This window comes from Anopheles darlingi, chromosome 3 (assembly GCF_943734745.1).
Source record: "Anopheles darlingi chromosome 3, idAnoDarlMG_H_01, whole genome shotgun sequence".
Taxonomy (NCBI): domain Eukaryota; kingdom Metazoa; phylum Arthropoda; class Insecta; order Diptera; family Culicidae; genus Anopheles; species Anopheles darlingi.
In genome coordinates, this window is record NC_064875.1 from 60,972,042 (window position 1) to 60,999,875 (window position 27,834).

Below are 27,834 nucleotides of genomic sequence, written 5' to 3' on the forward strand. Positions count from 1 at the left end.
AAGACGAAGACGAAGTGGTTGTTGGAGCACTTCTACTCCACGGTGCAGTGATTGCGAGAGTCCACGTCCAAGCGCTCATTACTACTACTCGACCACCCCAAACCCCCGCTCGTGTTGGGGTCGAAGGCTTCACGGTCCAGTAGAAACACACCCGGGAGCATGTGTGCTCGTGTTCGAGCGGTTTTCTCCAGCAACTTCTTCTTCTCCGAAATGGTTGGGAAATAAAATAAATTGAAAACGATACACGCCATCCCGAAGGTATGGCGCCACGGTGGAGAGAGAGCGAGGGGGGGATTGATGAAAATCCCTGGCTTTCAACCAGAAAGAGCCCGCGCTGCCTGCTGAGGATTGGTTGGTGCCCCCGGTTTGGTTGGTTGGCGCTCCATCGACCGGTCAACCCCAGGAACAAACCAACTGTCCGACCTCGTCCAATAATGGCCGGTGGTGTGTGCCAACAGAAAGGATCCTTTAGGCACTACACTAAGAAGAAGGAGCAGTGCCAAGAGTGCGCAAATGCAGGAATGTTTAAACTGGGTATCCCTGGGCCCCTTCGGAAGCTCGCGCGACAGCACAGAGCCCGGAACCGGCAGCTTTCTGTCTCTCTCTCTCTGTCTAGGTTTCGAGTAAAAAATATTAATACATTGCAACGTGTGTGCGGAGGAGCTGCTGTGCTGGTGGTAGGAGAGGCAAAGGGGGGTCTAGGAGGAGGGCAGCACAAAGTTTGTTGATGTTGCTTTGAGGTTTGCTGCCCCGTATATTGATTTTAAGAACATTAAAAATCCCACCAGAAAGAGGGGAAAGGACGAAAGGGAGCAAATCCTTAAATGAAAATCGCTCTCCTTTCTCGCTCACAATATCTTCCTCCTCCTTCTGTGATCCAACCACAGGAGCGGCTGAGAGGCACCTTTTCTTGACCACACCTCCACCTCCACCCCCGGGATAGTGAAGCGAACGAAGACCGAAAGGTGGGTTTGTGGCAGGACAAGATGGATGAAAAGTGGGGAAGCAACAAAAAAAAAACCCTCCACCGTCGGTAGACCACTGGCTAGCTCTGTGCTTTCGCGTTCATGTAGTGCTGGCTCGTTTCTAGGGTCCCGCCAGCCCCTTGGATGGTCGAATGATGAACAGCTTAAGGAATTTCTCTTCACCCAAAAAGGAAACATGAGACGATGAGGTGTGGAGGAGTTGAGGAGAAACTGGTTTGATGGTGGACGTGATCCATCTTTTGGTCAGCTTTGTTATGGAGCAGCAGTAGCAGCAGCTGGTAAGGTTGAAAGGAAGCGAGCTTTGGAGCATGGAAAGAGGAAAAAGACACACCAGCTGGTGCTGCTGCTGCTGCTGCTCCTTGGCTCACAAAAAGGTCTAGCGGCCACAAAAAGGATACGAAATGTTTCTTTAGGACACACCGGACGGACGGACGTACGGACGAAAGGTTCTAGCCAAGGCGCGCGTTCAGTTGGCAAAACACGTCCTCCACAATCGGATCGCCGGTGACGGCGAACGTCGCCGATTATATGTTCCACCTTCTGTGGAAAAAGGAAGAAGAAGGGCCTGAAACTGGAGCTGGAGCTGGGGCGCATCTAATTCAAATGGTGCAGACAGCTAAAGACGGACATTTTGAGAATTAATTCCAGCATTCGAGGCCATTCCCACAGATGGTTGCTGGACAACGACTTCTTCTTTGGAATATTCTAGAAGCGTAGAAGCGCTTCCATTGCATTTGTGGCGCAATGGAGCATTGGAATAGGTGAAGAAGAGAGGAGCTTGTGCTAGAAGAATGTATAAGAATACGGCGCTCCTTTGCACTGAATGTATCTACTAGCACCAGCTGGTCAGGACGTTAGCAGATGTCCAGTCTACAGCCTTGTAAAGCTTGTCCCCGTCCGGAAATGCTGCCCCTCCCTGGACTGGATGATCGATGGTTTCTTGAAAGTCCTACCGAGGGGATATCACTATAAACACTGAAAACCCAGAACTTCGACTAAGACAGAGACCGACGATATGTCCGGGACCTTCCTTCCGTAGATTCTACCTCCATACGTCCTGGAAACGAGTTTTGGACATCGTCCACAAAACTTTTGTCGCAGAAAACCCAAACAGGAACCTCTAGCAAGCAACTTACTCCCATTACTATTCACTTTATCTAGCGCTAGAGATCGGCACTAGACACGGTAACCGCAACACGACGTGGTCACCATATCCGGTCCTTAACCAGTCCTTTAATGGTTGGTATGTCGGCTTAAGCCTCACGAAATCAATTAACCCCCCGCACATTTCGGGCGGCAGAAGGGGTGGGCGAAAGGTGTCATCTTCACAAACACACATCGTCGTCGTCGTCGTCGTCGTCGTGGCTCGAAGGCGCAACACTGACACAAAGTCCATCCTAAAACCCGGACCGACCGACCGGACGACATTAAGACGACGCTTTTCCCGGATAATCCGGGGGCGAGGACGCGAGCGAACCAACGCGGCCCGAAAAAGGGACCTTAACGAGGTCCCGCGGGGTGTCAGGAAGTCGGAGTCACACACCAACCAACCGACCAGCCAAGCCAGGCAGGCGCCAGGACCAAGGCCGATGTGAGTGGTTTATCTATTGATTGGTCATAAACCGTTAGCCACCTAACGCCACCTAACGCCACCTAATCACCATATACAGCGGGAGTGTTGTGTGTGCTTAGGACGCAAAAGGACGCGACAAGCGAAGACAAGGAGGCAGGAGGAGGACGACGCCGGATATCACGTCATTAGGGCTAATGTGTGCCGTTGCTGCCCCCATGATGCTGCTCGGTGGCGCTCGTATTAGCGGTTTTCCAGCCCACGCGCGATCGGTCCGGAACAGAGTGCAGGTGGTAAGGACCACCACGCGACACGATAACTGTCGCACTTATTTATTTAGGTGCCCCTTGGTTCCGGGTTCGGTTCTCGACACCTGGAATGTGTCCTTTTCCAATGAGTCCAGGAGAACGTTCTCTAACAAGCGAATGTGGAATACGCTGAAGATACACGTTAGATCGGGTGTCGATACTTGATTACCGACACTCGACCATGGCCGACCACCGAGTGGATATTGGAAATTGTTCTTCCAAACAAAACTCCCCGGGAATGCGCCATCTCCGGTTCACGCTGTCTGCCTGCCAGGTTTTACGATGATGGATCGACGACGACAACCCGGCCGCCGCAAAGGTGCCAACGAACACGAACACGGCACGGCTTACAGGCAAAGGGATGTCTCGTTGTGTGCAAAAAACTTTCGGGCGAAGGGACACACACCCTCCTTCTTCCGGGAAGGAGCAAGGAGTTTGGTGGTCCTGCAGAAACTTAAATCGAGTGTCGTCTTCACTTCCGAACTAATCAGTCTTGCTAGCGCCCTCTGCGCACAGTTTCGTCTTTCTTCTTTTCTGTTTTTTTTCTCTCGTTTGAATCGCATCGCGTGCCAGGGGACGCGGGGTGCTGCAGTGTGCACTGTTCCCTTCACTCTGCCCTCATGGTGTCGTCGAGAAGTGTATCTGCGACGCTCGAACGCCTTTGAACGGTTCGTTTTTTTCTTCTTCTCTTCGTTGGCTCCTTATGCTTTCGAACAGCAGAGCGCAACTTCGTTAAATAGTTTCATCATGTCACCCTCCTTTACTCACATTCCTTTTCGCTCTCTCTCTCTCTATAATCTTCTATTCCTTTTTTACTCCATGGTTAAGGAGGCAGATTGGCTATCAGACAGCCCTAGTACACACACACACAGCTAGCTCGAAAGCAAGATCCTGCGCACAGCAAAAACATGAAAACGCCAACAACTTTTCAAGTTGCAGCTCTTCCTCTGGAACACATTTATCCTACACACACACACACACACGGAGGGTGAAGCAGGAAAATAACCACCCTCACCCTCCCCCACATCCGCGCATTTTCTTTACCTTCCCCGCATTGATTTCCTCACCAACCGGTCTTCCTCCTTGAGAAGCAAGAAGCTTATATCGTCGTCGACCGGCAGGTCGGTCGTCGAGCCTCTTGGATGATACTTGGGGAGGATTTGGGCTTTTTACTGGGGACGAAAGAAAGAAGCGGAGCATGTGTGTGTGTGTGTGTGGGAGTCGATGCGAATTTCCAAGAAAATTCGATTTTTCGGCAAAAAACTTTCTCGACCCCGGTGGTGGTGGTGGTGGTGGCCTCGACACGCATTTCGCTTTTCATCAGACCAATGTGCTGTATGGAGGGGAGGGGGGGGGAGTGTGGCAGAAAGAAGGGAAGGGAACAGAGGGGAATAGAAGCCCCTTTCCCGATGTGCACGGAATTGGTAAGAGCTGCAAATCTAATAGAGGAAAGCTTCTTGGACTTGGACTTGGGTGCTCAGTTCTGACGATACTCTCTCTCTCCTCTCTCTCTCGCTCTCTGTCTCTCTCTCTCGTTCGTACTCGTCGTCCATTCCGAAATTCCGAATTGAATTCGTTCAAATATGCTGGCCATCCGCGAAGGAAGTGAAAGATCCGATCCGAGGAGTGGCCGGGCCGGGTTCTCTACCGGTAATCGGCAATGCCTGACACGCCGATGCCGATTCGGCACATTCGGACTTCGGAGTACGTTGAGTTTATTGATCATTTGGTAAGGCGATAAACTCTTGACGACGTCGACGACGAAGACGACGAAGACGAAGACGAAGACGAAGACGTCGACGGTCTGTCATTGCAAGCCGCTTACTGTGCAACGCTGGATGGGTGTGGGTCTGGTTGACGAAATTGAATTCCATTTCGTGCAACATCATCATCATCATCATCATCGGCTTCTTCGAATTCGAAATGATCGATGCAAAACTTTCACAGAGTGAACGGAGAGGCCAAAGTCTCTGCGGTGGAGCAGCGTTCTAGCTAAAGCTTATCTGTTTAAGCATGTCCGGGGCAGCTGTTCACTCTACAGCAACGTACCGGTTGACGTATGGTACTACGATAAAGGCTGCAAAGAGGCCAAACTGTTAAGCTCGCTAGTGCTGGTGGCATGTGCGACAAAGTTTGAGGTACGATGGCGCAAAGTATAAAGTGAAAACAATCGCCTGCGTTCACGGCGCGCTTAGCACTTCAGAGCGGCAGAGCATCATATAAACACGAAACACGTGTCATGCACGGAGCACGGAGCACGGAACGCGCGTTGATGATAGAGTTAATGTAATGCAATAAAACAGCGAAACTAAATTTCGCGCGCACGACACGCGTCTCCGAGAAGTGTGTCAGTCAGTGAACGGTGACATTGTTCTCGTACACCAACCACCAGCCAGTGAGCCGTGTAAGCGATAGGGGGCGCCTCTTGAAGAAGAGTCAAAGCAATACGCGCGCACAGAGGCCGAGGAGGCCTCGACCTCGGAAAGACAAATTTAATTTACTCCGTCCGCACATTATCGCATCCTGCGTGAGATCCGGACGCTGCTGTGTGTGTTGCATTGTAAATGGCGTACGCGCCACGCCTTCGCTACTACTACTTTTCGCTTTTGCGGGGGGTTACGATTACCGTGGACCATGGAATGGAAATAAGGGAGGGAGCGAACGAACAAGATTAAACTCATTAATCGAGCGCCGACACCGGAGTCGAAGCCGGTGGAAGCTGCTTTACTGCTTACAAGGTTCCCCTTTCTCCCATTTTTCCGTTTCCGGGATTCTGATCCAGAGGACCCAAATCACGATCGCCGCAAACACAAACACAAAAAAACAGGGCACCATTGACAGCGTACTCGTGTCCCAGGAGTAACATTACACATGCTGCGGGTGCGGCGTTCGCTAATTCTGCCCCCTCCTCATTCCAAGCCCCATTTTCTGGTTGGATTGGCCAACCAGTCGGTCGGTCGATCGTAAATTACGATTCCAGTGCTCTGGACCCCCCGTGGGAGGGGGAATCTATAATCTGCTACCGGAATTCGGATGTACGCCGCACTTACCTGGGTCGTAGTGTGTGGTGTGTAGGTCGCATAGGTCTGCCCGAGCGGTGCCGTGTATCTGTAGGTTTGCTGGGCCGGGGCGTAACCCTGCGTCCAGCCTGTGCCTCTGTACGGTGCACCGGGAATACCGCCGGCTGGACTAGTCATAGCGGGTCGCTGGGCACCCTTTAGTGTGGCCGGTGCTGGTGGTGGTGCCCCAGGGTAAGCGCTACGCGGCGCTGCTGTGGTACTTCCCTGCAGAAAATAGAACAAGAAAGAAAGAGAGAGATAAGGGATAAGGTAAGCTAAATTGCTTCGGTCAGATCGATCGATCGATCGGTTCGGTCGATCGAGGTTGGACATTGCACAGAAATGCAATTAGAAGCGGCGAGTAGCCCGTGGTCGAACCGTGACCACTACACCCCACCCCTCTGACCAACCCCCGTCTCCTATCCTAGACCGCTCGAATCGTTAACGGTTCAGTGAAGAATTCAATTAAATCACACGACACGACGATAAGCGACAGGAGTCCAGGAGTTTTTCGAATCTCAGAATGCAGCATAATAATAACTTCTCGTGTGTGAAGAGTGAACTGTGCTTGTGTTCATGCAATTTGCATCCTCCTCTCTTGTGCTGTACTAATGTTGGTCACGGATGGGCGCGTAAAGACATTAGAACCGGAAAACGACGCAAAAGTAAAATCTTCCGGCAAAAACAAACAATAGTAATCGGTAAGCCACTACACTACTTCCTTCTTCCTAATCCCTGGTCCAGTAGACCACGAAGCGTCCACTTTTCTCCACTTCTGAGCACGCCGGATTCCATCGGATTCGAGGAATACCGGGTACACATACGCACACATACACGCGCGTACATAATGGTGCTTCCCCGTAGCGACTATTTATGAGCGTACACAGCGCAATCCAACAAAGCCAATTTCCTCCCACTGCTGCTTCGGATCCTGCCAGCCCCAAAAAGAGAAAATGGGGAAGAGAAGAAGAAGAAGAAGAAGAAGGAGCGAGGAGCGAACGGAAGGCCGGAAACACGGGAGGACGGGAACTATTTTATGATGCGAGCTCGAGCGTTACCGACCGACACTAACACACACAGTGGCGCCTCCATTGCTAGAAGCAGTAGTGCGCGAGCAGTTGACCACAAAAGCTCATCTCCGCCTCAACCGGTTTTGGCCGCGTGGTTCGCGAACACAAATACACACACACACACATACACACAGAACTCGCTAATGCCCGACCAGCGCTCTAGCCGGACCAGCACTTCCGGTCTCGGGGCCACCAGACTCACCAGAAGAAAATGGTAAATTTATTGCCACCTCGTGCATCGCCTCGTGCTCTGCACAGGGCACTATTCCCCAAAACAAGAGTGAACATGTCTCGTTTGGGGCTCGGATTTCTCGGACGGACCGGACGGAACGGACACACTGCATGGTGGTGGTGGTGCCGGTTCTGCACGAGTTTCACTGGTAAATGAATAATGTTACCCCCCACCCACAAGAACTTGCGCTGCACTACTGCGGTCACTGTCTGTGTGTGTGTGCGCGCGCGCGCGGTTTGAGCATACGACGAAGAGAACGGGAAAAAAGTGTCCGGAAAAAGGCCCCGAGTTCGAGCCAACAAGTTATGCACCATTGTGAGGTCGTTGTCGCGGAAGTTCCTCTACCATTATTGAACTTTCGGGAACTCTCTTTCTCTCTCTCTCGCTTCGTGTGTTTGTGTGTCGCAAAGTTCACTGGCAGTACGCGTTTTGCGGGTCACTTCGTGTCCCAGGGTGACACGAGGAACATAAGAAACCACAACACATACCAGCAGGCAGGAGTCCCGGGTAGGAGGAGTTTGTCCAAGAAATACTTCTACGGAAGGACTTTGGTCCATGTCCATGTGGTTCTACAGCGCCTCATTCTCGTCCATCCAAGTTTTTCTGGAACTTGGACTTTATTTGCTGTCACTCTGTGACACGTCCATGCAGATTTACCACCACAGACCGAACAAACAAACCGACAGGAACCGAGTCAAGGAGAGAGAGAAAGAGATGTACTGGACCCACATCGATGACTCCAATATGGCAACACGATTGCGGTTATTGGCAGGGCAGGGCAATATAGGAGAGCTACTTAACCGATGACTATTTGATGACTTGTCAGTACCAGCCATTTGCCTATTTGACTTTCCAACGGAACTGGAAACTTGCGACAATAAACCACACGCTGTGGCTGCGTTCCATATGGATGACTTTGGAACATGCAACCCCGCCTCATCGAATTTGTGGCTATTACTCCCAGGACCCGGAGATCGCGCCCAAACTGCACTGTGGTCTACAGTTCCAGTAAGCTCCTGGGTTCCCTTCACCGTAGAGTAGAGTCGTGCAACGCACGACCAGGCACATGATGTTGGCGAGAGGAAACTTATCCTGCAACCGACCGAAGACCAAAGTCTAAGAGCATTCCAGGAAGATAGCAAAGTTTCGACACTAAACAACAAGTTACAACGGAGGAAGCCCACCAGAGAGTGCATCGTTAGCGGACCGAACCAGAGACACGGACACGGGTCGAGGTAATTGGGTGTCTAACGGAAGCGTCGCGACGTGCCAGTGGAATGGTGTGTGTGTGTGTGTGTTGTGAGAGGTAGCGTGCGAATTACCAAGCGACTGGCACTCCTAATGCACTTACTGTCTAACTTTCGGTACTTTGAAGTTTGACTAAAGCGAAAGGAAGGAAACTCTTTAGGGGGCAGGAGGGTAAAAGGAGAATGGATTGGATGGACATGTTTATCGTTACTATCTCTCGTATTTGGTGTGCCCAGTGTATGTGCTTCGGGTGTCGTGAAAGTAGTTTTAACGCTTCTAAAGAGCTTCTCCAACTGAGTTCTCATGTGGCATTTGATACCATTTATTCGCCAACGATTTGTTCAGGTTAAATATTTTTCATTGCATATACTTTGCAGGACGAAAACTTTAAAGACGTCAGATTTTGTGCAAGAGCCTTTCAGGTAAAAGATTAGATCCTTAAGTAAGTGACACAAATTTTGTTTTGGTTGAAGTTGAAATTTGCCAACATTCTACAGTTATACGAACCCTACAGATATGTTTATCATAATGTTGTCTCGACTTATACTCGACACAAGAGTAACATTCATCTAACAATATCAAGTAAAGCCTTGCCGGACGCTCGGTCTAACTTTCCGTAAACGTGCACCAAGCAAACCAGGCTAAATTTGACACTAAACATAAACCAATTTAATTAAACGTGTTACAAAATCCCAAGAATGTTTCCCCGCGACAAGCAGCAGCAGCAGCAGCAGTTTTGTGAAATTCCACAGCGAAGCGTGCTTTCAACATTTCACTCCAATCATTCCAAACTCCTCAGCTCCTTGGTTCTACCTAGAAACTGGCAGCCGCCTTTATCCGACCGATAAAACATCCCCGATAACGCGCGAAACATCATTGTGTGTAAGCACACACTTTGTACTGTACTTTCATCAAAAGACGATGCCCCTCGAGGCCGGGATTACACCAATTGGATAATTGAACCGCGCGCGCTCTCGCTGGTGGAGGTAGTGGTAGCAAATGGCGCCGTTGCGCCCGAGGACTGACGTTTGACACAGGCACCGGCATCGGCACCGGCATCGGCACCGGACGCTTGCGCGAGGCGTAATTGGCAGGAATTTTCACGGATCATTAAGGCGCATCAAACGAAGAACGCGCGTGGCCAACGTCGAAAGCGCGTCATCGTTTTCGTTCGGCGGTCAGGATCGACATTCTCCCTCCAAAACCATTCTCCGTCCTCCATCGGATCGGCGTTGGTGTTTTTAATTGAAACCATTCCCTTCTCTTCATCGTGTTCCCTCTTGAGCCTGGCCCCAGTAACCATCGTCGTAGTCGTCGTCGTCGTTGATGATGAAGAAGACGAAGAGCGGACATCGCCACGAAGCAGGCGTGAATTGGCACAATCTGCGACGAAACGGCATCCGTGGCCGCTGTTGAACAATTAATCAAGCGCAAGCACTCAATGTGTACAAAAAGGGCGCCCCGGAGGTCCCGTCGATCGGTGTACAATGCGTGGCGCCACCACCACGCGGGAGTTCCGGGCTTTTCCAGTAGCCAGCCTGCGGCGTCAGACGACGATGCTGATGGAAGAGGGAAAAAGGGAGCTTGCGCTGATGGTATAACATCGACCACACTTTGCTCTGATAAAGTGTTCAATAGAGCGCGCGAACCATGGCCACCGCCAACGCCATCGCATCAAACTTCAAACCACCGTCCACCACCACCATCATCATCATCGTCGTGAACCACATCAAACAATATCGCACCGATATCGATTGGCCACCAGCCACCAGCAGGAAGGGAAAAGCTAAGCTGGGAGGAGGCACCATGCTGGTGGTGGTGGTGGTAGTGACGAGCAAAAAAGCACGGATTTTCCGGAAAATCGATTGCGAATCGAATCGGAGGAGTAGGAGTAGGGACACGGGCGCTTGGAGAGCTCAAAGTTCATTTGCTATCAATAAAGGCGAAAGGAAATTGAACGTGATTTACTTCGCCTTCGCTCGATTTGAGAGACTGAATCGCCGCCCGCTTGCTTGCTTGTTGTCTCTACGCCACGCCTACGTTCTCCTTTGCGGTAAGGATTTTGTCGAGTCCTTTCTTTGTGCGAAGGATGGGAAGGAGGAGGAGGAACCCACGAGACTCCACCGAGATGAGCAACCCCCTCACTCCCGAAAAAAACGGAGAGCTGATGACTTTGCTAACAAACGTTCAATTATAATGGCCTCGAAAGGATGGGGGGCAGTTGTGTTGAGGCAGTTCGTTCGTGAGTGGCTGGGACGCCAGGCCGGGAATGTCCTTTTCTCATCGACGGATTCGAATTAAATTTAGCGAGCACAAATTTAATCCCGAGATTATTACCTTTCCCTCAGCACCGGACCGACCGATCCGATCGTGCGATAGGTATCCGACATTGTTTTAATGGGAGAAAAAAGAAAGAGCAGAGATTTGGAGTGAAGTTGAAGAGCGACCTCGAAAGAGGCCGCTTGATTCCAGCCCGGAATTAGTGCTCGGTGAGTACTTGTTCAATAGGAAGCGAACTGTCATTGACATCGAAACGGGAGTGGATTTAGTGGCAAGTGGAAATGATGACGTAAATGTCCAAGGCACTTCGGACCAAAGTCCAATGTATCCGCAGAAGAATCCCGGAATCCGGTGAAACAATAAAAATGGAAAACCATGTGTCGGGGAGCGCGTTCCAACTCCACGCTGGATGGATGGGAACGAGGACTTCTGGACGCAAGGCCATTGCTTAAAACTCGACTCGACTTCCCCGAAACAAGACGATTCAATTTAGCGATCGTGAGAGGAATTAAAAGCGAGCTACACACGCGCTCGTCCGGTGCCAGCAGCAGCAGCCAGCGGGATGTCCCGAGCTGGCCACGAACCAAAGATCAACAGTCAATGCCGTACAGACCTTCTGGGGCGCGCGGTGAAAGCGGATTTTGTTGGAAAAACTTTCATCCTAACACAGCCGTGGGAGCTTCGGCAGCATCCAGATGAACGACGACGACGACGAGGAAAGGTCGTTTCATCCACAGTAATCCTCTGAAACCGTGGTCTGGATCGCAGGCAACGGACGAGGAAAGCGAATTCTCCAGTCAGCACGCTCCACCAGCTAGAGCGCTACCGAAAGTCACGTTTTTGTTTCTTAATCTCCTCCTCCGTAATCCGAGCGGAAGGGAAGGAAGGGCATTCCCGATGAACATTCCAATCCGCGATCCGCTTTTCCGAGGTGGTGAAGGCTCTAGGTTCGCGCCATCGCGCGGAATTCGCGCAACGTGAAGTGCGAGACGAGCATTGCATAATCGATCAGCAGCAGCAGCAGCAGCAGCAGCTTGACGCGCGAGTTGGAATGTCTCGCTCGAAAGGATGCTTTCGGATATGCCGGTTCATTAGCACTAAGGGCCAGCCGCAGCACCGCGCACACGAGAGCGCGTTCGAAGCATTCCAGGATGCACACCGTGTGTGTGTCTGGCATTGCCCGGAATGTCTGTGGTAATGGGATTATCTCGATAAAGACCTTAAACTGTGTACTCGAGAGGATTGCATTCCACTCCTTCTGATAATAGTCAGCCAGTCGCCCTATCAGTAGCTGCTGAATGGATGGATGGATGGCCTCGTTCTAATCAATCCCTGAACTTGAGAACGAACCTTCAAACAGGGATGCTGCTGCTTATGCAAAGTTACAAAAGGGCTAACGCCTTCCATTGCGCCTTCCATAATCTCTAGACCATCGAAAGCCAAAACCGTACAACCGGCAGCGCGAAAAAGGGGTTGCGTACCATCAAGGCGCGCGCTGCTGGCATCAAATTAGCCAACCAGCAGCTTCTTATCATCATCTTCCGGTCTTCGTGCGCGCTCGCTCTCTCTCTCTCTTGCAGGACAAGCAGAACAGCCTCTGCAATAGCAGCAGAAGAGAAGCAATATCGAGGAAGGTGAAGGGTTTTATGATTAACTTTTCCAACGAAATAAGCAACGCCGCTGGCTATGGGGTTTTGCCATCAAAAGACGGTCATCCTTAAGAAGTTAAAAGAGGAGGCGCCAGTGGAAGGTGTGAGAAAGCGAGCAACGGAAGCATCGAGAGCGCTAGCTATGGCAGCTTCAACCTGGTGTCAGCCTGGTCACCGAAATGGAACAAATGGTTTCACAGAGTGACACACACACACACACATACTAACGCAGAGTGGCGGTGCTCTGCATTCTCCACCCTTTCGCGGACATTTAATCGTGAACATAATAATTATTTTTTATGACTTTCATTTGATATAAATTTTTATTGAATGTTTACAGCTGGCCACCACCACCACCACAGCCTGGGTGGGGTGCCAGGTAGGGCGCGGTTTGGAACGATTTTCATTTGGGAAGTCCAATTAATGCGCGACCAGCGCGCGTATGACCGGCGGTGCGATGCGTACGCATCGTGGAACTCGTGGTATATAAATGGATCGCTATCAGAAAAGGGCTATCCAAGGGCCACAGGAAAAAAAAAACAACCACTCCGGCTGGAAAAGCGGAAAAGTTGAAAAAAAAAGTCAAATAAAATCATAACCACCACCAGCAACCGGCCAGCCGGCAACCGTGCCGGTGGTATGTGTCATTTGGTGATTGGGTGGCGGCACGAGCTGGAAAGATGAAAGCGAGCGATGGGTCCAACCGACCAGGTCCAACCGGCAGCCGGCAATCAATGTAATACTAATGGCATTTTCGGGTAGCACTTCGACCACCCCCAAACACACTACGGCATTTACTTGCCGTGGTGGTGGTGGTGGTGGTGGTGGAATGCTCGCTAGAGGAAAAAGGGATTTTCCAAAAAAAGGGAAAATAACCTCCGAATGAACGATACACGGTCAAGTGTCCAGTGGCGTCACTGTAAAGTAAGCGCCATAATTGATGGTCACTACTATCGGCCACTGGCCGAATATGAGGTGTGACGTAAAATGTTGGCCGGAAATTGGAAGCTACCCGGGTCCGGGAGGATTGTCCGGGTCCGGGTCCGGGTCCGGGTCCGGGTTGTCGTCCAATCATGGCGGCCATTTGATTCCACTGAGAGCCACGCCACCCAAAAAAACCATAAGCCACCAAAAACCAACAAGCCCAAGAGTTTGGGCGGGAGAAAACCACCACTTGATGGGTGGAAGAAACGATGTCACCCGGGGGAGTTAATTAAACATGCGCATCAACGGGCCAAGCCAGTTTTTCGGTGATGGTGTCGATGGATGGTTTGGTTGGTGCCCCTTTGTGGAAACTGGATACGACTCACCGGCCCTGAAGAACAAGAGGAAGAGGCCAGTAGATTGTGGACAGCAACAAGTTCACCGTTCGACGAGGTTCGGTTTGTGGCTGGTTGTGACGCGAAATGACAGGTGGGTCGCCACCGCCGGCCCTTCGAGACAATCCAATTTCGCGAACGTTGTTGTTTGATTTGCTCGGAATGGGATGCTGATGGGCGATGCGGCGGCCCTTCCGGCAACCAGGAGGCGTCACAACGCAAATCCGCAGAGTAAAGGTATGATTTGGATATTGAGTTACCGGTGATCGCGCGGCAGTGGAACTGCTGTTTTTGGACTGGTGGTTATTCTGGGATCCCCCAATGGTAATCTTGTGTTGCCGCACAGGGGCGGGCGACGGTAACGGTAATTGGCTACTTTCACAATTACGGGGAACAGCTTCTCCTTCTGACTGAGAAGAAACTGAGTTCAGATCCGCTCAGGTCCATGAGCCTTCATAAAGCCAATAAAAACTTAAGAACTGTTTATGAGTGCTTGGTCTGTGAAGAATCCTTTCACTTATAAAAGAGCTACACTACAAATTGACTATGTTCCTTCTTTGACAATATGGAAGTTTCTGGAGAGCCAAAAAAGGGCTAAAAACTGAGAAGTACTCCTCGAAACCAGTACTACACAAAAGTGTCTGTATAGCGAGTTGTAATATTGAACCAGGTTTGTATTAAACCCCCGACAACACCTTTTGATTGAAAAGCATTCTTCATACCGACTTTTCCATCGAACTAATTAAAACAATTTATTAAAACTAGGTCAAGGCAGATAATGTATTGCTTCTCATTATTCACGGTGCGAAGATTCGTGCATCGAATGGAATGCTTTCAATAGAAATCCTTTAGCTTTGGCCAGGTCCATAACACACACACACACACACACCATGCAAACCATCCAGGGACCGACGACCGTAGAACGATGGAATGTTAGCTAAATCTGCGTCGGAGTCGCTTCACCCATCCCCAAAAACCCAAGTGCTTCCGGCAATGCCGACGGCCGGGCGAAAGCTATTTCCATCTTGCAGCGGAAAGTATGCGGCAGATTTATCACCCCTGCAACAAGAATCACACCCCTTTGGCTGGTCGTCCATTCCTCTGGCTACATGGCATGAGCAGAGCGTAGATAGGACATTCGCTATGGCGAAGATCCTCACCGAAAGTGAGCTAAAAGTGCGCCATACTGTAGAACCGACTAGCAGCAGCAGCAGCAGCAGCAACTGTTCCCGCGGGGAACGGAACTTCGGTGACCGGTGTCAGGTAACCCGGGGAGAGCCAGCATTAGCTTACAACGATAGGAGCGCGCCTTTGGGGAGATGGCTCCTAAATCAACGCCACCGGCTACAATGGTGCTGACAGTTTCCATTATCTTGTTGGATAGTGTCATATTATGTGGATCGCGCGCTGGTGCGCCATGTGCGACTTGTGAGCTTTCGTGGGATGGGGGCGCTCCTCGCGTTACAGGATGATGGGGGCTCCAGGCACCATCGGGAGCGCTGGTGCTGCAGTTTGGCCACGCCATCGCCGGCATGATTTACGCGGTTTGGGTTGAGCTTCGATGGTGGTGGTGGTGGTGGTTGCGGCCATGGTGGCAATATAGGTTCATCGGAATTGCATCCCCGGGTCCCGAAAATTGCTTCCAGCCAGCCGTGATGGTGTGCTGTTGGTTGCTTTCAGGCCTACGGTTAAAATGCCCACCGACCGTTAAATGCTAATGCAGCACCTCATACGCCTGTCAACACCTATCGAGCGAGAAGAGCATTGGCCAGGAGCGGCCTTAAACAGCTTACCAGGCAGGTTTAGAGGCCTATAAATGCATCGTTATCGCCCTTTAATTAGTACCATAAGTTGGATAAGCTTACTTTGCTGAGAATTTCAGTAAATTCTGAACTATAATCGAGTTTTATGCTCGTGTAGACCCATTTTAGTGATTATTTCTTAAGCACTTTTATTAAAATTCCATTCCAGCATTATGAAAAAAGTTATAATTCAATTACAATTGAGTAAACATTCAATAATATGACCTCTCATTATGCCTTAGATTGCTTCAACGGTACCATCACGTAATATCATACAAATATTGCCCTCCAAACACCCAGACATCAGGGCCTGTGACGCTCTCAAGCGCAACTTTGCAGCACCTGCATCGTGCACCATGCAGCAGCACCCCCTGTGGAGAACGTTGACAATCTGCAACATCATCAGCACCAGACACGGCCATCAGCCATCGACATCGTTATTTTACGCTTCACAAAATTGCATCACACACCTGTTTCGAGAAGGACTGGACATCCTGCTGCAAAAAACGATCCCGATACCATGTTTGTCCCGAAAAGTGTAGCCTGGAATGGTGTGTGTGTGTGTGTGTACGAGTGTGCCAGGGCAAAAGCGATGTTTGGCCCTTCCGTCGTTCACATCGTTTGGTGATTTATCAACGGCCGGCAGAGCCAGCAACAGTCTGTGACGCAGCACCGTAAACACCGGCGGCAGCAGCAGTAGTGGCCACTCCCATCCCAGGATACGCGATGCATACCATGCTGCACACGCACACGCTTATCGTGACGGGGGACCGCTGGGACCTGCTGGGGGGATGTTCCCTTAAATTGAATTTCGATGTATCAAAATTCAAAAAACCCCACCACCAGCAGCAGCAGCCTCGAGCATAGAATTTGCATGAAAATTCGAGTAAAACTAATCGGAGAAACGTTCGACCGTTAAATTTAAAATGTCAACTTTTCTAATTGCATCATAAAACTCGGTTTCGGCCGCAACAGACTCACACCGAGTCGGAAGCACTGGTGCATCGGGGTACACCTGACCGGTGCAGTCAGCAATCAAGCAGCAGCAGCAGCAGCAGTAGCAGCAGCAGCAGTAGTGCAGTGTAATGCAGTTTCGCCTCTTAACGAGAGCCAAATGCATAATGGAAACGTCGGCGAGGCGAGGCCACTTTTTCACTTTTAATTGCCACTAGGAGCTGGTGTGAGTGTGTGTGTGTGTGTGTGCACAGTTCCTTATCTAGCATGAGGGAAACCGATTTGCAATGCAATTGCATGTGGAGGTATGCTCCACACTGTACGCCGTTCACAAGACGAAGGGGGTTCAGAGATTGGACGAATCGAATAATAAAACCGAAAGCACATTAACAATCTCTTCGCCAGAACTACTGCACACACACACACACTAAACTAATTCATAATGGATATTGTTTTATGCAAAACTGGTTTGTGTGCAGCTTCGAAGCATAAGTTATAAGGGAAGGACGGGCCGGCTTTTCGTTTATCTTAATGCAGTGTGCTCCCTTCAGTGGCCGATTTGTTTGTTCCGCGTCGTTGCTCATCTAACTTTCGTCTCTTGTGCTGCTGTTTGTTGTGCAGAAATGAAAACGGAATCCGGGAACACGATGCAACTGCTGCAGAGCAGAGCAGAGCCGGGCGCAAACGATGATGCATCCGATTTCGAGAACTTAGCAGCCGCCGCCGCTGCTGCTGCTGCTTACCACCTGCTGCCACGACGACCATCGCCATGATCTTCTGCAGAGCCATCGTCTCCTCGCACGGGCCCATAAATCCAGGCAAATCCTGGTTGTTTTGAAAATAAAATCATGAACAGAGTCCCCTTCCCTTGGGCCAAGCGATGCGTTCAGAATAAGGTTCGATGCGACAAGCCGCATGCTGCTGCTGCTGCTGCAGCACGGCATTTGTTTAAACAAAACAGGCTGACAAACACACCGGGCCGGGAGTGAGCGGGCAACAACCGTTGTTTCATTATGTTTTGCCATGCTATGGCCACGAAAGCCGCGTGCGCTAGTGATGATCTCGCTAGCGGCGCTCGTTCTGTTTCGCTGTCGATCGGAGTCGGTGTTCTGTCTGTACCGGCGGGGACAGGGATCTATCTCTCTCTCTGATCCAGACAGGTGGTGTTGGTTTGGATCGTTGTTTGAACGAACGGCGAAGGCAAACGATGAGGGAGATGATGCGAACATCAAGCAGAAACTCGAGACAGGAAATGAGATGACGAACGGCAGGGACAGAGAAGACGGTGATGGAAGGAAGGAAACCGAATAAAGAAAATCCAAAACAAGATGGACACGACGAAAATGGTGAGGAGCTGTCGAATAATAAAAAAAATACCCCGAGAAGATAAAGACGAGTTTTCTAATTGGATCATTCGCCTCTTAGTTTCGCTGGCTAAATTCATCATAATACCTCGGCCTGTTCTTTCGATTCTGTTATTACCGTAGTGGAGTGAATCATGGCCAGAGAGACAGAGGTTGTTGAGGTTGAAAGAGCAACACTAAACTAAACTCCATCATGAGCTGTATGTAGGAGAAGCGATTTCCAAAAGCGAAACTTCGAAAGAGGACGGAAGTGCCTCGGTACTTTAAAGACAAGCTCTAGCAGCACGTCGGATCTCGATTTTCGCTCGGATTTACGTTCGTATTATCCGAACTGGAATAGATTCATTTTATCGTCATTTTAACAGCAGTTGGTGAAACGGATTTTAATTGTTTCTTTTAGCTGTCTCTATTGCCGGCGGTGCTCTTCTGCTCGTGTAGGAACTGACACACGCAAAGTGGCTGCTCTCTTCTATATCCTCTTCACATCAATAGATAGCATAACTTTTAATTCGCAAAAAAATGCAGGAGTTAAACCGTTCTGTTATTCTATTGGAACTGTTTCCATGTATTTGCGAGTTCAATAGATGAACTGATAAGTGCTCAGTGCTTATTCATACTTTCTACGAATTATTGTAATTAAATACATCTATTTAATTTCAATTTTAATAAAATCCGCTATGTGAGCTACAGTCGAGTTAAGCGAATTAATATTATTGTAATGAACCCCTTCCTCTTTGAAGGAAGCTTTCACAGAAACATCAGCATCTGCTGATGGTTGCCGGGGTATCTCATTGCGAATGGATGTTTGCCTAGCATCTATGTAAATTCATAAAATTCTGTTATTTAATCACATTCGACGATCACAGAGCGTGAACTGCTCATCCACGCGCCCACTCTTGCTGTTTGCCAGATGTCGTGTTCTGCTCGGTCTGTTATCACAAACAATCGTTTCGATTCGCCAGCCAGCCAGCCAGCCAGCAAGTTAACCAGTCAGTGATCCAAGTGGAAATGGAATTTTCCCCCATCACATATTTTCGCATCATACACAGCATCGAAAGGAGTGGCACGCAAAGGATCAACGAGGTGAGCTCTTGTTTTAGTGCTCACTAGTCGTCACTTAATTCTCCCCGAAAACCACACCGTACGTGGGAGCGGCGCTTGAGGTTCGATGTTTTCCCAAGACGAACATCTAAGCAAAACACGCCATCAAGGGGTAACCTCGCCACCTTAAACATGTGGGAAAGGAGGAGAATGTCCCACATATGGTCGTAAAATGGCACGTGTTTCGTCGTGTGTTTGCATGTGTTTGGTCAAAAGTCAATCGAGAGAAGGAGAAGGAAAAATTTCCAGGAAAGCAAAAAAAAACCAAACGAATCGAGACAAGAACACGTCGACGGAAAAACTGGAACGCTACCCGGGTCGCACCACAGATTTATGCTTGGTTTGAGCTAGTCAAGGTGGTGCACCACACCACGCCATACGCCATGTTTCCTTTGCGCGGTAGCCACGCAATGGGGACGATAAATTTATGGCTGGCGCTCATCGTATCATACGAGCGGCATGCGACCGTAAGTGCCGTAGAGCACGACTCGAAAGAAGCCAGCTCTCGAAAGTCATAACTTATGCGCCAAAAAGTCAAAAAGAATCGTCCAACTTTGCGCTGCTGCTTGCCTCGGGGTACGATGCTCTCATTACACTCATGCTCGTGGGATGCTCGAGTAAACATGACGCGTAAGCCAAACCAAACCACGATACCCACCCCCGGAGGCGTCATCTTCGTGCGACTCCTTCAGCTAAATGCCAGCTCGATTGGTACGACGAACGGCGTGTGTTGAGTAGATGAGAAGCAAACTGATTACATCGAATACCCAAGGGGGATTGACACTCTCCTGAGCATATCAACTGCTGCTGTTACCTATCTATCTATGAGCTGCAACTCTCGGAATCTCGGAACACCGAAATGATGATGATACGCCTCGCGTCTTTACACCTACATCAGATTTTTTGCCGGGGGGGAAGAGGGCGGATGAACTTGTTTGCCAAAATGGTGTATGATAAGCGCATGACGAGCACGCTTTGGTGCTACCATCTTCTCCAACTCGGTAAACCTTCGTCTACCTTTGCACGTTTGCATGTTCAAGGGGAGTCGTGATCTGGTGGCCAAATCATCTGCACTCGACGGCATCAAACACACACACACACACACACACACACACACACATCGACAGAATGTAATACACTCTCCGCTTTCGGTAGACGCACCAGAGTACGACCTTGGTGTAGCAACGTTTGAAATTAACTAATGCAGCTAATGAAACGATGAAACCACAACAACACAGCCACTAGCTGTCAGCTCGCATCACACACAGTGACAAGTACTGGCGACCAGCTAGTACCCTAACAAGTAGAAGAAGTAGAAGAAGGTGCAAATGGTCACACGGCATAAACGTATAAGCACCCAGCAAGCAGACAGACACACGGTAAGCAACCAGAAAGACCGAACCTCTTCTGGTGCTGGTGCTGCTGTTGATGTGTTTGGGGTTACCGCATCGCACCGACTGACATAAAGTTTACCTTCATTGTTTCATTGCTACTTGGCGTTCATACCATTACTACGGATGGCCTTCCCCTCCTCCCTTTTCCTGCTAGTCGCAGCCTGCCTGTGGACTGAGAGGTGAGTGTTTTACGACGAAGACGGTGGTAGTGGTGCTTTGCACGTTTAACGGCCATTTTGGTGTCACACCCGCTGGTAAGGCACGGTTGGTCCCTGTGGTGACTGTTGGTGGCTGCTGCTGGTGCTGGGCCACTTCTGTGTTCTATTTACTCAAACGCAAACGTTTCCCGGTTTTGCGCTACTAGAAGCAGCCAATGGGGCCAATGGAGCATGCGAGATGCAATGCGCAGCGCCATCATGTGGCGTGGCAGGACACAGGGAGAGAGACAGAGTTTTTTTTGTTCGGAAAATCGAAACCGCAAGGACCGAAAGGACACCACCCTACGGCCAGTGGTTGGCGTGTGCAGTGGCAAAAAGTTGTGGCGAGCGCAATTTTACGGAAAATGTGTTTCCTTTTTCACCGGCTTTTCGTTCGATGTCCTCTTCCTGTTAGTCGCTCGTAACAGTGGAAAGAACTTTGGTTGATGGCAAGGTAGCAAGGCAAGGTGGTGGTGTTGGTGCTAAATTTTTGGTGATCGCAAAAAAAAACGGAAATGTGGCATGGAGGGAAGTCATAGATTTTAATCAAACACATGCCCGTAAAATCGTTGTAACACATTTTTTATGCTGACCACTCTCGGTACAGGGCTGCCTGGTTGGCCAACCGGTTGATGAGCAATTTAGTTGATGAACGACCGGTCGCCTTGGAAAAAAGGATGATGTTTTCTCGCCCGAGCGCCGGGCATCCATTTCCGGTGATTGCTTTCAATCTACTCTGCCGGGAAGTAGCTGCCGGAAGTGTAAAGCAAATTGATCTTTTCCCTACCCCCCCTTTTTGTAGACATAACCTGTAGCTTGTAACAGCTATTGGCTGACGAGTATTCGCAGTGTACTCTATGGATTAAATTGAAAACTTTAATTCGGATTCGGAAAGCTTTCTAATACGGTGGACGGATATGCTATCGAAATTCTTCGACGGATACAAATCGGAACCGGATCGGTTTGAGTAACATTCACAATCAACTTCCTGCGGTTGCTCAAGTGGCGTGCAGAGCAGAGTAAGAGCAGAGTAGGTAGGTTTCCATGGATCCACGTTCTGCGTTACCACAGTTCAGTGCCCTTGCGGAATGCGTACTCTCTGCGTGCGGGGCTAGTTCACTCAACCAACCCCATCATTAGAGGGGGGCCTCTCCAATGTTCGGAGTGTGCGCGCGTGTGTCTGTGTGTGGATTTTGTATGCAGTTTATGAGGAGAAGTTTGGCGAAGAAGCACGAAAATCATATTCCAGAGACGAAATTCGCGCAAACCACACGCAAACCACGTTAGAGCGTCAACGGACGGAACCTTCGTCGAAGTTGGTGGCGTGGAAAAGTTAAAGTCAGTTACTCCAGATCTTATCCCACCCCCCGACCGGCTCTATCTTGCACCAAACGATCGGTTTGTGCTGTCAGTTTAAAGCAACGAGATCGAGCGAAAGATAAGTACCTTCCTAAGGTCCTAAAGTAGCATCCAAAACCGTGACACACGTGACAGCCTTTGGAAGTAGCTGAGTTGGAGCTGAGTAAAACCAGTTGAATCGTTTTTCCATGACAAGCACAAGCCTTCCTAAAAGGGCGTACACCTGGTAGCAGTAGAACCGAAACAAAGCAAAGGAATAAAGTTACTGGATAGCATCGGATAGACATATCATAATTTTACACCCTTCCGGACATTCGGGAAGTGAATTGCCGAAATCGGACGGAACGGAACGTTAAGATTTGCCGACGATAAGAGCGTGTCTCGTCTCGCTTACGTACCTTGTAACCTCTGGACGGCTCGCAACGTCAAACCGTGGAGTCGAGACAGTTGTAATACCTTCTCTGAAATGCTGGCCACTATACTCCTTACTATGCCAGAGTGCTCCGAGTGTAAACAATGTCTTTAGCGAGAGAGTGACATCTTAAAGACCCACTGTGCTTAACACTACATAGTGCAACACCGGGGCCACTCCTTGGTAAACGGCAGCTAGCGAGAAAGATGATGTTGCCTAGCCGTCGGAAAGGACACCGAAGCTGAGCAGCTGCTATACCTGCAGCAGGACAAGCTGCAAAACGTCGGGCACAATACGAACGGAAAAGAGAACGACGTCCGGACGAAGCCCTGAGAAGCAGCCAATTCCGAACGTGGACGTGCCGTACCGGTCCGTGCTTGTTCCTGTCCGGGCTTGAAAGCAGAAGCCCTACTAATCCCCTTCGCCCTACTGCCGCCGCCTCTCGTGAGGAAGAAGTCAAGTCAACCGGAAGAAAGCAAACAATAAATTATTAAAATGCCACTTACCACCGAGCCCACCACCCTGCCATCAACTGACTCTCTACTCCCTCTACTGCAACCGTACTTTGTAGCAGATCATCGTGAGTATCACGACTCCGGGCGAAAGGACCAGGGGCCGGGCGCACGAATGGACGCTGAATAATTGGGGGGATTTCTTCGTTTCGGTGGATGGAAGATGGACTAAAGTACGATTTATATGGTCAACGGAAGGAGAGCATCTTGCCCATCAGTAGCTCCCGATTGGACAAGCCCGCCCTCCGTCCCTCTCCTTGCGATGCGCCATTTATTTACCCTCTGGGAGGGAGACTCCGGACGACGGGGTACGGTTCTAGGGCTTCTCCTCTAGCAAGCTTGCTTCACAGCTCCCCAAACACACGTTCTGTGTACTCTCTGGCCACTGGGCTCCCGAATAAATAAATTAATCGACCCAAGCGAATGGTCCATTAGCGCGCGCGCGCGAGAGAGCACACATCCTGGCCAAACCGTTGGCCAAACCGACACCCCCCACTCGCTCGGAGTGAAGAGAGTCTTCCCGTTCTCGATGGAATCCCACCAATCTGAAGGGCGGGCCGCCACTTACACAAGGAACGGTGGCGCTACGATTTCGGTGGAGAAGGTGCGGTGTTGAGTAATGATGAGTACTAGCAACACGATGAAACTGACACCCGTGAGGAAACCATACAAGTCGTCGTTGCATTGCCAATATAGCATACGAACGGAAGGTAAAGTTCATCTCGTTAATATTTTCCAATATTGAACATCCCATCGCTAGGGGATTAGCTTATTACAGTTTTGTGACATATTGAGGTGAAAAAAGACGTCCATTGGTGTTGAATACACGAGATGGTCCTGTGTAGAATTGAAAAAACGATGCATATTTAATCACTACCATCGATTGAAGTTCATTCCGATGGACACCTTGGAACATACTATGTACGTCTTTCTCATCAATTCTACTTTCAAATGTTGCTGTTTTGAGGGGGTATTGATGCCCAAAATATGTCAAGTCCACTTTGCAGATTCCAGCTACTTTCAGTAGCGAAAAAATTCCACCAAGCGACTGAAAGCACACATATAAGTTCCAAGAAATGAAACCGTAAATGGACCAGGCTGACGGTACCAATGACGCCATCGCGCGACGCCAAACTCGACGCTTCTGCTCCTCACTGGCCCCGCACGCACGCCAAAGACAAGCAGAGATAAAGTTTTACGATCCGCGAACCACTAACGATGACAACTTTCAGAGCATATCAGCTCGAGTAACTTCTTAATTGAATCAATCGTAAATCAATAGAAGTTTCCAATTCCGAGCAGAACACCGAGCATCTCTCTCTCTCTCGGGCTGCTGTCAGAGTGCGCACGAGCGAGTGGGCTAGGCAAAGAACAACAATTGGTTATTTAATGAAAATGGTTCCAAACACCCGATGCCCGATACAACGGGGGCCTGACACGGAACTTACCAGAAGTTGCGCCAGTTGAAACAACGATCCTGTGCCGGGTGCAGCAGCGATAAGATGGATCTCGCGTGTGATGGAACACCTTCATCCGTCCCCAACCCGGTGTCATCCCTTCCACAATCATATAAACCCCTCTAGGATCGCTCTAACAAAACGGTTGAGGAAGCGTCTCAGCCCAGCTGTTACTACCAGCTAGCACGCGGCCCTGGCAAGGCCGACCGACCGGTCGAACAGAGAGCAGCAAGACTTGTAGCCATGGGTGGTGGTGGTGGTGGTGCTGATGAGAGCTTTCTAACTTTGAGATAGGTTGCCCCCGCTAGCCGCTAGCTTCTTCCCACCAATTGGGGCCACCAAATGGGCACGCAACACTCCACTAGACGGAGGAGGCTGGCGCTTCTCGTCGTCGTGACGTCGTGGTGGCTGCTGCTGCTAGCTGGGATGATCATGTTGCTGCTGCTGCTCCCGTTTGTTGGCCCAAGATGTTGGCAACGTTGTTCGATTAAAGTCATTTCCCATTCGCCTCTACCCGTGCTGCTACTGCTGCTACTGCTGCTTGGTCTGACTTTGCTCGAAACATGACGCCAAAGTCTAAAGTAGTCTTGTAGTTTGTTCGGAACCGGTAGCCATTTCTAGCGGTCCGGGAGTCGCGAGTCGACGGGGAAGGAAAGGGGGACGATTGCAGAGCATGTTCGGTATTAAATAACTTGTTTACAGCAAAACCGATCCTCTATGGCGTCGACCTTATGAACGGAGAAAGATGGAGTCTGCGATCCGAAAGGGGAGCAGCAGGTCAAATGGGAGAGGAGGAAGGGATGCCGTAATGAGAAAGATTCATCTGGTTCTGCCTCGCGACCAGCCACCACCAGTAGCATCATGTTTGGTGCTAGTTCTGACGAAGGCATCTCTCGCACGGCTTTCCGGTTCCAGTGGGCTCTAAGGCGATAGGTCTAGGTCCCATCTGGACTTTGCCTGCTTGCTTGCTTGCTTGCTTGCTTGCTTGCTTGCTTGCTTGCTTGCTTGCTCTGGCAATCATTACACTACTCGACTACTGTGTCTTGGGATCGTTCTCGCTGTCTCTCTCTCGCGCGCTCTCTCTCTCTCTCTCTGTAGCCATGACAACAGCTTTCATAATAGACATTCGAGCAATTTGTGAACCGAGAAGAATCAATATTTTATCCCCGAGGCTGTCGAGGTTTACGTCGCCAGCAGGAATGGAAGGGTACTCCACCACCAAGGTGGTGTGGTTCCTGTGGTTTCGACTCGTGTCTTCGATTTCGACGTCTCCGCCAGAACGTGCGGTTGGTTGCCGGTGAAGTTGGTGTTCGGTGGAAGTTGATTAATTAAGTGTCACCAAGATGGGTTAGTGTCAACTCCCGGGGCCCACCTAATTCTTGATCGATGCGTGCAGCTGCTCCCCCTACTCCGTCTTCCATCCGGGCCTCAAGAAAGCCCACAACACAACAGGAAAGTTTACTTAACCCCGGGAGTGGATTTGTTCCGTGCGATTAAAGACCGTAGGTAGAATGATCGTGCAGAATGGAAGCTGTTGACGTGTGAGCGTGCGTGCGTGCGTGCGTGCGTGCGTGCATGCGTGCCTGTGGTACATGACACCGAAATCCCCGGCACGCACCGTTCACACGCTTGTCAAGCGAGTACAGATTTATTTCCGTTCTACTTCCAAACGATAAGCCACGATGCCGCCAACAAGAACAGCGACAGAAACCCACCATAAAACCATTATCTTTCCATCGAAGATAGGAAAAACATTAAAATGAAAGCCAGTGCCAGGCATACGGGAGAAGATGATGAAAAACCGAAAATAAAAAAGTTGTGTGCGAAGTAAATCTTCGTCAGTGATCGCACCGATAAGCGACTCCGGAGTGCGGCGTACTGCAGAACGCGTCATCCCAACAGCAGTTCAGATTAAGATAATGCCGAAGCCGTGGTGCTGAAACACTGAAAAACTCCTCCTCATCAAAAGTAGCACCGCGTCGGGCAGCATAAAACAAGTCCCATGAGTAGCAGCAGTCCAGAGGCACCGGGCCAGAGTTTCAATCGAGCGAAAACATAAAAGTTCATTATCTCCAGTCCGGGCGCTCGTTCGTGCCGTCGGGGAGGGAATGATTTTCGCCACATTTTCGAGTCCCAGTACCCAGTCCCTTCTCGCGCTCTCGATATCACTTATCGCACGATAATCATTCGCGTAATCGGTGATAATTGGGGGAAAATTAAGGGGAAAAAATCGTCTAAAAAAAAAGGAAAACCATGGAAAACATAAACGGCCCGAACCCGGAATGGAATCTATATCCGACGATAATTGAGTAAATCAATAAAAGGCAATAAACCCGAGCAAGCCGTCACTCGGCAAAACTTATCGAAAGGTCCCGGCACCGATAAATGTCAATTTAATTACAAAGTACAGCACAACGGTTTACGTCTCAATTTACCGGAGGGGACACGATGGTCCTTCCGAAAACCCTTTTCGCGATCGCGACTGTCGAAAGTGCTGCTCGATTTCGGATATTCCAATCGGAACGCTTCGAAACGCTCGGACTTTTGGAAAGATCGTTCGGAAAATTTGTGAATTATGGAACTGTGCACACACTACTAAGAGTTGCTAGTACCCATGGCATGGTTCTAGCAGTAGCACCAGTAACCAGTCAATCGATTGCCACCGAGAGAGGTGGCAGGTGGACGATTCGACCCCAGCGTCAGCGTCGTCATCGTCGTAAGCACCAATTCATTAGTTTCATTTCCAAAGCCAAAGCCAAATTGCCACAAATCCACACGACAGTGAGAGAGAGAGGACGAGGAGCCGAGAGCCGTCGTCATGGTGGCGACACTAAAAACCGTTTGCGAACCTTCCTATGCTCGAGTGCCAACGGGGAGGGAGAGGAGTGTGTGTCGAGTGGGGGAACCCATAAAAGCCCCAAGCTCGCACCAAATCAGGTGACGATTTAGACGATGGCAAGCGAACGAGCGAACGAACGAATGAACGAACGAACGAGTGCCTTTCTCCAAATGTTCCATTTCTGCTGCTGCTTCTGGAGCTGGAGAGTGTGTTCACACGCGAAAAGGGCTCGAAAAGAGCCCTCCCTCCCCCTTTTCCCACCACCACTACCAACAGCCTGCCGCCGCAAGCGAAGGGCTTCATTAAATTTGAATAATAATTCAAGCACTTTCCGCGCGCGTACCACCCCGCAGGGCTCCAACTTCCATGCAATCCCCCATTGAGGAGCCTGAGGCCACGGTGTGTGTGTGTGTGGCAACATTTTTGGCGAAAATTCTCACACACCACTGCGAGCCACGACTTTCGGGGACGGATTTGGATAACTTTTCCCCAAACCATCACTGTTTGTATGTGGCTGCATGTGTGTGTGTGTGTGTGTGTTTGCAGCTTCACACCAGCAGTGTCCTCCACGCCCAAAGCCCCAGAAAGCCGTAAGGAACGCTTTTCTTATTATGCTGGAACAACACCCGGACACCCGGACGAGCGTCTTCTCCTCAAGCGCGTCATAGCAAAACGACAATCGGAACACATTCAAACTCCTAAACCACCACCACATGACAGAA

The 27,834-nt window shown here is 50.0% G+C and overlaps 1 protein-coding gene across 14 annotated transcripts in view; it reads right to left on the reverse strand.

The window, feature by feature from the left end:
• Window positions 1-27,834, reverse strand: part of LOC125956735 (protein alan shepard) — a 172,411-nt gene that overhangs the window by 54,365 nt on the left and 90,212 nt on the right. For all 14 annotated transcript variants that reach the window (XM_049688900.1, XM_049688891.1, XM_049688890.1 and 11 more), the window contains one exon: window positions 5,915-6,148. In XM_049688900.1, coding sequence (XP_049544857.1) covers window positions 5,915-6,061 — 147 coding nt within the window. In that variant the 5' untranslated portion in view covers window positions 6,062-6,148. The remainder of the gene's footprint in view (window positions 1-5,914; window positions 6,149-27,834) is intronic.